The sequence below is a fragment of the Rosa chinensis genome, chromosome 3, assembly GCF_002994745.2.
Source record: "Rosa chinensis cultivar Old Blush chromosome 3, RchiOBHm-V2, whole genome shotgun sequence".
In the NCBI taxonomy this organism is placed as follows: domain Eukaryota; kingdom Viridiplantae; phylum Streptophyta; class Magnoliopsida; order Rosales; family Rosaceae; genus Rosa; species Rosa chinensis.
In genome coordinates, this window is record NC_037090.1 from 2,774,796 (window position 1) to 2,787,914 (window position 13,119).

General features: G+C 36.7%; 3 protein-coding genes across 3 annotated transcripts; 1 reads left to right on the forward strand and 2 right to left on the reverse strand.

Annotated features, from left to right (window-relative positions):
• Positions 1–809: 809 nt before the first annotated feature.
• LOC112192101 (protein NDL1-like) lies at positions 810–2,205 on the reverse strand. Its single transcript, XM_040516455.1, has 6 exons — positions 2,195–2,205; positions 1,898–1,958; positions 1,730–1,816; positions 1,061–1,138; positions 923–979; positions 810–839 (listed from the first exon to the last, which is right to left on the reverse strand). Exons 1-6 carry the CDS (start codon positions 2,203–2,205, stop codon positions 810–812), a joined length of 324 nt encoding a protein of 107 aa, XP_040372389.1.
• Positions 2,206–4,120: 1,915 nt separating this feature from the next.
• On the forward strand, positions 4,121–4,966 carry LOC112192561 (aspartic proteinase CDR1). Its single transcript, XM_024332354.1, has one exon. It carries the CDS (start codon positions 4,121–4,123, stop codon positions 4,964–4,966), a length of 846 nt encoding a protein of 281 aa, XP_024188122.1.
• A 1,848-nt stretch (positions 4,967–6,814) lies between these two features.
• Positions 6,815–11,500, reverse strand: LOC112191717 (protein NDL2). Its single transcript, XM_024331118.2, has 11 exons — positions 11,224–11,500; positions 10,927–11,026; positions 10,221–10,318; positions 10,000–10,088; positions 9,311–9,371; positions 9,143–9,229; positions 8,408–8,485; positions 8,257–8,313; positions 8,096–8,151; positions 7,591–7,726; positions 6,815–7,429 (listed from the first exon to the last, which is right to left on the reverse strand). Exons 1-11 carry the CDS (start codon positions 11,281–11,283, stop codon positions 7,190–7,192), a joined length of 1,062 nt encoding a protein of 353 aa, XP_024186886.1. The 5' UTR covers positions 11,284–11,500; the 3' UTR covers positions 6,815–7,189.
• Positions 11,501–13,119: the final 1,619 nt, after the last annotated feature.

Genomic DNA, 13,119 nt, shown 5'->3' on the forward strand with positions numbered 1-13,119 from the left:
GTGTTGTGAACATGTTAGTATGATTTATCATGTTTCTGATTTGAATTTTTTATTCGAAATTCGGGACGTGATAGTCACCCTTATCTTTCCTATATGGACCTAGATAACACTGGAGTGTTTGAAGCTTTTACCTTGGCTACATTACCAAAGGACTTCCAAGCACATTAATCACTAAGTTGAAGGCCCTAAACCATAATCATCTAGTCGATCAGGTTGAGCTGGAGCTGGATAATGTGAGAATTAATTGGTTTGTCTTCTTTTGTTGGCTTTAAATTTTGCTTCTTAGGATCCTTTGGTTTTCCATCGAGTCTTACAGTTGTTTTGATACAGTAGTTAATTAATAGTCTTGAGAAGAGTAACCTATGCTTGGAAGGTTGTTCCAAGAGTGTACTGGAGAAGTCAGTTTTGGTGAAAAAAAAACATAAACATTGCCTCTCTCATACTCTGTAATTGCACTGCAAACTCTTCAAGCTAGCTCTCTGTCAGGTCATGCCTCCTGCAAATAAAATCTCAAATGAATTCTTGGGAAATGTATATAACGGCACGCAATATTTCTTCTGGCTTTGTGAAGGCCATATGCAAAACTTTGTATGCCTTTACTTTCATCTCTTTGTTCCGATCAACTCGACCAGAACATAACATGACATACATTCAGGTATGATGTTATGAGTTATAACCTGTACAACGGAGTTGGGTAAAACTGGTATATGAATACTCCAGTACAAATAAGCCAATCAAATGTTCAAGATATTAATTATGCTAATGAAAAAGTATAATAACTTACTCATTTATTGCTTGAAGTAATCGCATCACGTTCGAACTTGTCTTTCATCCAATAAATGTATTCACACGTCATCAAAAGAATCATTACCATTTCAATCATGCAGACATCATGACCACACAAACTATTGGAAGTCCTCACCCTTCGGCAAGCTTGTATTACATCTGATTCTGCACCTTGTATGCCACATCTAAGCTCCTGCAATAGGAAGAGTATGAGAATTCTAATAAATAACAAGACAAAGAAAACACCTGATGATATAAAGGTAGACTCTGGTACCTTACTGAAGTAACGCTGGAGAAGGCATTCCTTTAATACACCACACATACCATAAAAATATAACAAGTTCAGCAATACCTGCAAATTCAGAAGTCAAGAAAACCTTAGGCAAACATGTCAAAATGCAATTAATTTTCTGTTACTCCTGTTCCATTATCTTGGCCAATTACATTCCTTTAGTAAAAACAACTATTTTCAGTATCAGATCAACCCATTTTGGATTGTGCAATTTTGGACTTAAATACTTAAAAATGATTGATAAAACAGATGATTCAATCTATTCCAACTGTATGCAGAACATCAGTACTATAGAAAAAAGAAAAATTATCAAACCCACCCCTCCCTAGGAACATACTTCCAAGAGGGCTACATGTGGAGGTCAGAATGTACCCCAGTCAGCTGGGATCTTAACTATGGAGTGCAATATAACACAGACATTCAGCTATCCAATTTTCCCTCGTTCAGTACAAATTAATGCATAGTAAAGCTGCTAAAATGTTTCGTGGCTCTTCATGTCAGTATCTATGTACCATTTAGACATGCTTGTGAAGATGCTCCCCACTGTAAGTGCAGATTCTTGTTATAATTACAGATCAAAATTGAAAGCAGTGCCTCATATTAATTTTCCACCTTCACAAGCAATATCAATTTGACAGTGCTAATTCTTACCTTGTTGTAGAGCCATTCTGTCCAAGAAGGCACTTTGCAGATAGGAGATACAAGAATTAACCCAAGCACCCGTTCTTTATATTGCATCTAACAATTGGAATTTATGAGTCAATTTCAAAAGCAGAATATCAAAATATGCCAAACAGTAGCTGAATATCAGCAACTTACTGCGAACAGTTTAAGGATATAAGCACCAGCTGTCACACCCAAGCACAGGACCCCTTTCAACCTGATTTTAAGAATATATAGAACTTAGGAGGACTGCAAGTGAAAACCGTAGCAACATGTGATTTTTCAAGTTCTCACTTCTTCTATGGATTTGAAGGTGGGGAGCCCTATTTTTGTATTTTGCTTAAAGCCTAGGAAAACTGAGGGCCGGCCTTGTATATAATGTTAGGTTTGAGCTTGTCACCCTTTCCTTTCCCTTATGAGCCTAGATGACACGGGAGTGTTTGAAGATTTTACCTTGGCTGCATTACCAAAGGGCTTCCAACTACTCACATTAATCACTCAAGTTGAAGGCCCTTAAATATAATCATCTAGTCAGATTAAGCTGGTGCTGGAAGTGTGAGAATTAATTGAGTCTCTGTCTTCAGTTGTTGGCTTTAAATTTCGCTTCTTGGAGTTCTTTGGTCTTCCATAAAGTCTCACGGTTGTTTTGGTACAGTAGTTAATTAATAGTCCTGAGAAGAGTAACCTACGCTTGGAAGGTTGTTCCAAGAGTCCTCTTATTTTGAGAGTCCTGTCCTGGATCGAAGTCAGTTTTGGTGAAAAAAAAAAAAAATCAGAAACATTGCTTCTCTCATACTCTGTATCTCCTTGGTAGTGAGTTTGGTTTCAGTCAATTATGTGGTGACTTCATTTTGAATCCTTGACAAACACTTAGGTGGTGAATTCTTTCTATCCTAGAGTGTTAGCTGGGGAAGTGAGTTCCTGTTTGTCTCAATCTATTGATCCGGTATCACTAGATGTGGCTTATCGATCAAAGTTGAAAATGTGAGACTTCTAGTATACGCGTTGGGTTTTGGGACTACTTTATAGAGCTAGGACTCGAACCTCTTCCGGTGCCCAATTGACTGTGTTTTTCTAGTGTTTATTCTTGATATGCATGTGGTATAAACAGTCATCGATAGACAATAATCAGTCTTCGTCGATATCTAGAATATTCTACCCTAATACAACTAGAAGAAGTAATCATGTTTGGGTCATGTACATGCACATAAACATCAATTTCTTTTATAATTTTCTCTGTTCAGGGGAAAACAAATACCGCAAATCCAATGTTTTTCTGATTGGAAACATTGGATCAAAATGGGATGGCATGTAATTTAAAGTATTAGGCTTCCGTGAATTATTGAATTTGATGCCTAAGCAAAGTCTAAAATTACACGTATTCAGGGTAGTCTGTGATTGCAAGAAAGCATAACCACTAAAAAATTACTGGTCCAGAGTAGTTTGTGGATTCACTTTAGGGTAGTTTGAAATTAATGGAAAATTCAAAATTTGCAAAATGGACCCAAGAAATGAGGCTTTGCCCAATACAACAACTGGTATAGAAATTTTTCAGAAAAACATGGCGTGGGTTCTCTTCCAAGTTATTTCTAAATTAAGCAATAATTCCAACTCTACTCAAGGTCATATCTCTGTGTGTCATTAGTGTCTTTTCAGCCGTGAACACAAGCTTTACCATCCTCTATTTAAACTTTTATGATCTTTTAAGAAAATGTGGTAAGGTTCATAATGAAATGAATATTTGTGGCCTAAAGTAATTTTTTGATATTTAAATATTACTAGTCTTTGAATATCAGAGAGTTTCAAGTATTCATCGTGATCTTGCCTCAAATTCAACTTCTTTTCTTCTTATAACTATCTAAGCTCGGGCTTATGGCTACCTTTTGTCATTATACTATAGTAGTCATCACAATTTTTTTCTTTCATCTTGTATATTGCTCTGTTACAGCAACATCCAATATCAACAATAATAATGGTGGCTTCAGCGCAAATCTCATCAGAAGAAATTCCCCAAATTCACCATTATACAGGCACAAAAACAATAAAGTTTTTCGACGGTTGATCGGTGGAGACATGTTGGGATACCCACTACAAACCGATCCGATTAGTGGTATGCATATTTTGAAGTTATCAGTCGGAACCCCGCCCTCAGATATTTATGTAGTTGCTGATACAGGCAGCGATTTACTGTGGACGCAATGCAAGCCGTGTAACACTTGCTCCAACACCAACCATACCATGTTCGACCCGAGAAAATCCTCAACTTATAGGAACATTACTTGTTCTGAAAAAGAGTGTAGATTTGTCGACGATTCCAAACCATCGAGCCAGTCACCAAGTTTTTGTAGAAAGCATCCTACAAGAATGTGTGCTTACAATATGACGTATGCAGACTCGACATCCACTATAGGCGTTTTGGCAAAAGAAACAGTTACCTTGACATCCAGGACAGGTGAGGTTGTAACCCTCGAAGATATTGTCTTTGGGTGTGGGCATTTGACCTATGAACATGTTTCAACTGGAAATGAAATGGGAATAATTGGGCTTGGACGTGGGCCTTTGTCATTTGTTTCTCAAATTGCTCCACATGTTGGAGGGAACAAATTTTCTTATTGCTTGGTGCCTACGCATAGTGATCCCAAGTTTGAAAGCAAGATCCATTTCGGGAATGGGAGTGAAGTTTTGGGTGAAGGGGTTGTCTCAACACCATTGCCTGATGACAAGTATGGCTATACGGTGGTGGTAGAGGGAATTTCCATTGGTAATGAATTTGTTTCGTTCAACTCAACAGTGAAACCGCTCAAAAAGTTTAAGATGGTTGTCGACTCGGGCGCAAGTATTGGACATCTACCTCGAGATATTTGGGACCGGGTGATAACTCAGCTGAATAAGACGCTTGATCCAGAATTGGAGCCATCCATTGTATACGATGCCACGCAAGACAAAACACATTATTTAAGCTTTAACTCGATGACAATTCCAGACGAACCAAAAGTGGCATTTCATTTCATGGGTGGTGGCAAACTGGAGTTAATGGCTGAACAAATTTTCATCAAATCTCCACAGGATGAGAAAAAAGTCTTCTTTGGAATCGGCTCTATGGATATTTTTTCTGAAGTGAATTTTGGTGTTTTTGGAGCCAATCTGCAGGGAAATTTGTTGATTGGTTATGACCTCGATAGAAATGTGGCATCCTTCAAGCCAACTAATTGCCTCATTGCCTGAACTAAAGTACTAAACTACTAGTACCCTAATACGTACTGAGAGTGGTATAAACTATAAATTTTGTATTTGCTTTTTCTATTTTCTCCACTTTGGCTTTTTGTACTTTTCTTTTGATCAACAGGGGTGGTAATTAATTTCCAAAAATTTGTGACTTTCTTCTCTCATTCTTAAATTAAAGTCAAAAATGCTCCTCTATAGTATATGAAGCTTGTAGAACCATGGATAACCGCAGCCATAATGGAAAAATGTGGTAAGAATTTCATAGGCATGATCATCAGCTACATGCCTATCATCTCAATGTCAAAGAAAGTGATTCATTTGCTGATATATTATATCAAACCCTTGATTGAATTCCAAGTTTAATCTTTGGGATCTTGAAGACATGTTGATCATCCATTAGTGGCGTACCTAGTACAAAGGGGTACCTAGGCGCTGTTCCCATTTACGATCTCCATCCATGATCCATCTCACCAATCGTGGTGTGTGCCCGCAGCCTCAAAAATGAGAATAGTGTAAATAAAAACTAAGAGAGCGAAGGAAGTTGCAAATTGATTTTTGAGTTTGCCATTGTCGAATGGATCTTAAATATTGCAAAGTGGAGGATAGGATGAAGATGCTCGAGTCAAATATTCTAACCCCAGGCTAATGAGGCTATGGTTAAATATTGCAATATGATTGTATCTCTTTTGTTATCTAAATCTTTTCAACAGTTGCTAAAGCCATCGATCAATTGCCCCTCAGATATTAGAAGGAAAACAACATCATATTAAACGAATTGATAGCAAATTGACTAGATCGAAAGAGTGTCATTCCTCAGTGAATCTCCAGTATTCAATATATCAAATTAAATTTTGATGGCAAAGAGCTAACATTCGTAAGTGACTCTCATGTTCCTAAGTGATTCTCCAATTCAGTCTTGGGTTTATTACCCATATAAGAATTAAAATATGAAAATAAGGTCCATCATTTTCTTTTATAACTTTCTTTATTTAGTGGAAAACAAATACTATTGCATTCATTGTTATTTTGATGAGATAAATTCATCACAAGTTCTCAACTCTTGTGCACGTAACAGTTTGATACTCAGACTCACAAAACTATTAATGTGATACTTAAAGTTTTATATTGCTATGAACGACATACTTCTATTAAATTTCATGATGTGAACAATTATTTTTTTTAGTTAAAAAGACCTTCTTGCCCCATATGTATGCCTTATCATTATATTTAACAGACGATTGACGGAACATTGACGAAAATATGCCATTCATAGCAATATAAGACTTTAGGTATCACATTATTTGCGTATCAAACTGGCAGGTGCACAAGAGTTGAGGGACGTATGGTGAGTTTATCTCTATTTTAATTCAAGGATGGAAACTTCGAATCAAAATAGGATAGCATGCAATTTAGTATTAAGCTGAGACACCATTAGTCCATTAGATCAATGTGTGCAAGTCATACACACATTTATAGTAGAAGTTTTGTCATATGTTATATTAACGTCTATTTTGATTCAAGGATGGAAACTTCGAATCAAAATAGGATAGCATGCAATTTAGTATTAAGCTAAGACACCATTAGATCAATGTGTGCAAGTCATACACACATTTATAGTTGAGGTTTTGCAATACGTTATATTAACGACCTTTTCATTTCTAATACTGATAAATGTGACGCACTAAGAGTGTTAAAATTCGTACTTACGAACTGGTTCATACCTTCTATTTTATCAGATAATGAGACTCCATCAATACAGTAAGTTTGCTTGGACAATTGTTTTTAGACAAATTAGTTCAACGATTCTCTGACCAAAAAGAAAATGAATTCTAATCTAGCATTCCAATCGTACAAAAATTCAATGAATTTTTTTCAAAAAAATTTCATTGATACAAATAACAAAATTCAAATACTCCTGAATGCATACGTATCTAGTCTCTGAATCCTATTTAGCAAAAGATCATACGTATACCACGATCTACATCAATCCTCACCACCATGATCAAAGAACTTGCCCTTTCAAAAAAAAAAATAATAATAATAATAATCAAAGAATTTGCTTCTATAGACAGAACTACCAAAAGCTTATATACCACCTAAACCGACTATCACTGCTACAGTCAAAGAATTTGCTACTATTTACTCCCATAAGCAATCAAGCTTTTCAATCCCCTTCTCTTCAGAGATGTAATACAACAAACAATCAAGCAGTATACTTGTGCATCAGCTCTTAGTATTTACCCTTGTTTTGATGGGTTTGAGCTTAATACCCAGACCCTCAGGAGAAAAGAGTTCTGGTGCTATGGATAAACAGCTCGAGGGGCTTGTAGGGTTCGAGTCATTACTTGACGAGGACGCAAAATGTGGTTGCCTGTAGTAGCCAAATCCCATGAGGAAAAACTCGATTGGAATAAGCATAGCATTTGGGTGCTCTTCTGTTACCAGCGAGCCACATGACTGAACCTGCCAAGAAGTACACACCGCATAAGCCTGTTTATTTTTATTCCTTAGTAGTAGAGACTGATGCGAAAAAAAGGAACAAGGGATGCAAATGTAATGTATTAACTGGGGAAAATTTCCCATCTTTGAATACTCCAATGGGGTGGGAATTAACAAAAACCTACCTCAACCAGAGCACAACTTTTTCCGTCCATTCTCGCATTCATATACACAGATTCAGCATGGAATGGACTATTTTCACCCACAAAAATAAGAGTCTTGCACTGCAAACTCTTCAAGCTCTCTGTAAGGTCATGCCTCCTGCAAATAAAATCTCAAATGAATTCTTGGGAAATGTATATAACGGCGCAGAAAATTTCTTCTGCCGTTGTGACGGCCATATGCAAAACTTTGTATGCTTTTACTTTCATCTCTTTGTTCCGATCAACTCAACCAGAACATAACATGATATTACATTCAGGTATGAGTTAGGAGTTATGATTTATAACCTAGAGAACAGAGTGAGGTAAAACTGTATATGTGAATACTCTAGTACAAATCAGCCGATCAAATGTACAAGATATTAAATATGTTAATGAAAGATTTGGGAAATAACAGATTCCATGGACCAGGAACAATATAAGAAGACAAATTGTATGCATGTTTACTTTAGTAAGTATAATAACTTACTCATTTATTGCTTGAAGAAATCGCATCACGTTCAAACTTTGTCTTTCATCCAATAACTGTATTCACACGTCCTCAAAATAATCATTACCATTTCACACATGCAGACATCATGACCACACAAACTACCAATAGTTCAAACTAAAAAGTCCTCAACTCCTCACCCTTCGGCAAGCTTGTACTGCATCTGATTCTGCACCTTGTATGCCACACCTAAGCTCCTGCAATAGGAAGAGTATGAGATTCTAATAAATAACAAGACAAAGAAAAGACCTGATGAAAAAAAAAAAATTAAATAAAGGCAGACTGCGGTACCTTACTGAAGTAACGCTGGAGAAGGCATTCCTTTAATACACCACACATACCATAAAAGTATAACAAGTTCAGCAACACCTGCAAATTCAGAGGTCAAGAAAACCTTAGGCAAACATGTCAAAATGCAATTAATTTTCGGTTACTTGTGTTCCATTATCTTGGCCAGTTACTTTCCTTTAGTAAAAACAACTATTCAGTATCAGATCAACCCATTTTGGATTGTGCAATTTTGGACTCAAATACTTTAAAATGGTCGATAAAACAGAAGATTCAATCTATTCCAACTGTATGCAGAACATCAGTATGCAGAACATTTGGTCGATAAAACAGAAGATTCAATCTATTCCAACTGTATGCAGAACATCAGTACTATAAAAAGAAAAAAGAAAAATTATCAAACCCACCGCTCCCTAGGATCATACTTCCAAGAGGGCTACATGTGGAAGGTCAGAGTGTACCCCAGTCAGCTGGGATCTTAACTAGGGAGTGCAATATAACACAGACATTCAGCTATCCCATTTTGCCTCGTTCAGTACAAATTAATGCATAATAAAGTTGCTAAAATGTTTCGTGGCTCTTCATGTCAACATCTATGTACCATAAACATGCTTGTGAAGAAGCTCCCCACTGTAAGTGCAGATTCTTATTATAATTACAGATCAAAATTGAAAGCAGTGCCTCATATTAATTTTCCACCTTCACAAGCAATATCAATTTGATAGTGTTAATTATTACCTTGTTGTAGAGCCATTCAGTCCAAGAAGGCACTTTGCAGATAGGAGATACAAGAATTAACCCAAGCACCCGTTCTTTATATTTCATCTGACAATTGGAAGTTATGAGACGATTTCAAAAGCAGAATATCAAAATATGCCAAACAGTAGCTGAATATCAGCAACTTACTGCAAACAGTGTAAGGATATAAGCACCAGCTGTCACACCCAAGCACAGGACCTCTTTCAACCTGATTTTAAGAATATATAGAACTTAGGAATACTGCAAGTGAAAACTGTAGCAACATGTGATTTTTCAAGTTCTCACTTCTTCTATGGATTAAATGAGGGTGACTGATCAAGTCCTCATAAACCCTGATGCAGAGTGCATGTCCTCACATTTGTATTGAATTCATCAACTTATCCAGAATCAAAATCATAGTTAGCTACACTATTGTTTTGCAACCCGCCCTTGGTTTCTACTTATCATGCTAAGTTAAGATTCAAATTCGGAGAAGACATCAAGTTATCTAACTTTGCAGATGTATCTCCATTAATAAGTTACCAGTAGAACCAGTAAAATTATGACTACACACATGTGGTTACATATGACATACATATTCTATGTGGCAGATGATTTTATTGAACTACCTCTTACAATCTTTTGGGGCATCAAAGCACTAGTTAGAATATTTTATTGACCTGACTCCTTCTCAAAAATTACTATACATAACTGTATCACTCCAATTGAAATAGATAACGCATAACAATAGGCAGGATATGCCAAATGCATATATAAGCAATCAACTCATGAGAATATAGAAAGTGTAATTACTTGAATAGTCCAAATATCCCAAACAACAGATTATAAGAACTTACCCAAAGAAATCAAGCACTTCAACTAGCTGGTCTGCGAGGTCATCCACACTAAGAAGAGGAATATCTGAAGATATCACATCAGCTCCCAACTGCAAACACTCTTAAACAAATGGGGTAGAAAACTATATTAAAACCCTTACAACATTGTGCAGCTCTCACTGAATTGTATAAACAATACTTTAAGGGCATAAGGCTAAAGATATGAGATACAAATAACTGACCTCATGTCCTGGCGCATCAATATGGTAAATGCAAAAGTTATGAAGTAGCAAAGAAGCTGCATCTGAGCAAAAGAAGAGGCCTTGGAAGCAGGACGTGTCTGTTGAAGGTTTTTTTTTTTTTTTCAGTAGAAGGAAAAAGCACAATTCAGAAGCCGTATTAACAATTTGAAGTCTTGGACTAAATAATAAGATCCTTCCTCTTTCAGATAAAATGATGAAGCATACAAGGCCCACATGGTTGCTAGCGTAATCTTTTCGATAAAGTTTGGATCAAACAGCAAGATCACATTCATTTTCAGTTAAGCTGAACTTTAGCAAGAAAACACTAAAAACCCCAAGAAAGCATAAACACTCTTAACATTGAAAAGGTTCTGACTAATAAAAAGTAAGACCTTCTCAAAAAATTTCAGATTAAGAAGCAAGATCAAATTCATTTCAAGTTAACCTGAATGCTAGCAAGAAAGCACAACACTCAACACTGAAAAAAAATTCAACCTTTCCACCACAATTGGATAAAACTAACATCAAAAGTTCAAAACCCATCACAACTACACCAAATCTTCTATTCCAAACAAGTCAAACAGTCCTCTTAACTCAGCATATGCTCAGTTTCAATCAAACAAACACTCTACAACTCCACAACCACCCTCAAAAACTAAACAACCAGCATCACCAATAGCAATAAGAACAAGAACAAGAAACATACAATTAAGAGCAACATCTGGGTACGTTATCAAAGCAGGCTTTCCTTGATCCCCACAAACAAACACAGACACTGAACCTCTGCTTGTTTTCACCACACATTCCTGCATTCAAAGCAAAAAAAAAGTTACCCATTAACCAAACTACAGTAAAAACAAAAACCCAGCAAAGCAAAGAAAAGCACAAGAACAGAGCAAGAAAACTCATAGAAACAGCATAAATGTACAGCATTGAAGTCTAAAAAGATTGATGCTTTTAATTTCATGGTGCAATTTTTGAACTCTAATTCCTTTTGCTTTACCTTCCCTCCTAAAGGTATCACATCAATGTCAATAGAAACTGAGTCACTCGACTCGCCCATGCTTCTTCTTCTTCTTCTTCTTCTTCTCTGTGATTTTGTTTCTGAAGAACAAAACACCCTCCAAAGTAGTTAAAGTCTGTTTGTTTTGGACGAAAATGACGATTTTCGCCCTACTGATCGGTGGTCTCGGCGTTGGTTTTGGGCGGCCAGTGACCGTTGGAGTGGGGCTAAAACGGTCAGTTCGGGAATTTTAGTGGTGAAATGGGAGATCTTTAGACGACGTCGTATTGTTGGTGGAGTGGTTTGGGGCGGTGGAATAGGTTATTAAATGGAATCACATGGGGTGTTAGGTAATTTCGGGTGAAGCATATTACAGCTGTCTGACACCTGGAGGCCGTAGAAATGAATATCTGACCTAATTTGTCACTGGCACGCCAGCTCATCACAAGCCAGTCCTTACCATCCTCTTTCTTTGCAAAATGGATAGAGTTTTGTTTTTATTGGAATGGAATTTCATTTTTATTCTTAGTTTCCATGAATTTCGCAATGACATTAGTACCAAAGATATAAACTGGACCATATCACACGTGGTGATTAAGATTGGATACTAGTATATTAGGATTCATAGACAAGCCCTTCCCTTCAAGTAATAGCCTTGAATAACTCTTTTCGATAATTAATCCATATAACTTGTACTTATTTCTTATTAATCTCTTAATTTAATATTTTTTTCACATGGCTTGTAAGGTCCGACCAAATTCGAGTGATATTATTCGTCCAGACCACCATATGATAATATCATGTGATAGTTTGGGACTATAAAATAATTTTAACTATGCTTTTGAGTTAATCCGAGTGGTAATGGAGAGTCGAGAACTGAGTTAGAATTAGGTTAGATCAGCCGCTCAAGATCCTCTCTAATGTAACAAAAAAAAATTAGTACATAACGACTAATGTTACATTAGCAATAATAGTATTTCCTTAGTATAAAAGATTTTAAAATCATCACGAACCTCCCTTTTAAAATCATCCATAGTTTAAATGATCTTGTATGATGCCTTAAATTAGGGTTGAAAGTAGAGGAAACATGTAAAAGCCAACTGCCAAAGTAAACCGCGTTGGAAGCGGGATAAATTACAGGAATGCCACCAAGTGAACCTGATTTGACGGGAGAGATTAGCGGGGACGTCACTAATACTGTGTAACCATGTTAAGCAATAGAAAATCCACACGTGTAGCAGAGAGAGAGGGAGGTCGCGTCACGCGAGCTTGTCGGTCACGTAGACGACGCGCCGTCTAGTACGGGAAATTTGGGAAGCACATGTGGGGATTGTTTTCACATTTTGGACCCATTTCAATAAGTTAGTGGTCTGCAAATGTGGTAGCAATATTCCAGAAGATGTAGCTTTCATCTCCAGCAATGAAATGCTCTGGCATTCGTTTCAGTCTGAATAAGAATTTCAGTCCCAAAATCCAAAACTGTGTTTAATATATAGATACTTTTTTTGGGTGTGGGATTATAAGCCTTTATCCTACAGCCTAATACATCCACTATTAGGTAGTGTTTTCACTCTCTGAACCTGCAACGAAGTTCTGTGATCGGGACCGTTCATTCTTGGATCATTTTTATAAAAACGAACGAAATAAGAAGTTTGTTCACTCATGTAGTTGTTATCGGCGAAAAGGTGGTTACTAAACTGTTAATAAAACCGTATGTGTGTAATGCATTTCAAGATGAAAATGAGGAGAGGATCTTCTCGAGAAGTTGGAACGAGGGAGGTTGGTAGTATTCCACTGGGCATCGACTTCTACGAATTGTTAATTCTTGGATCATTTCTACACAAATTAGCGAAATCAAAAGTTGGTCACTCATCTAGTTATTATCGGTGAAGAGGT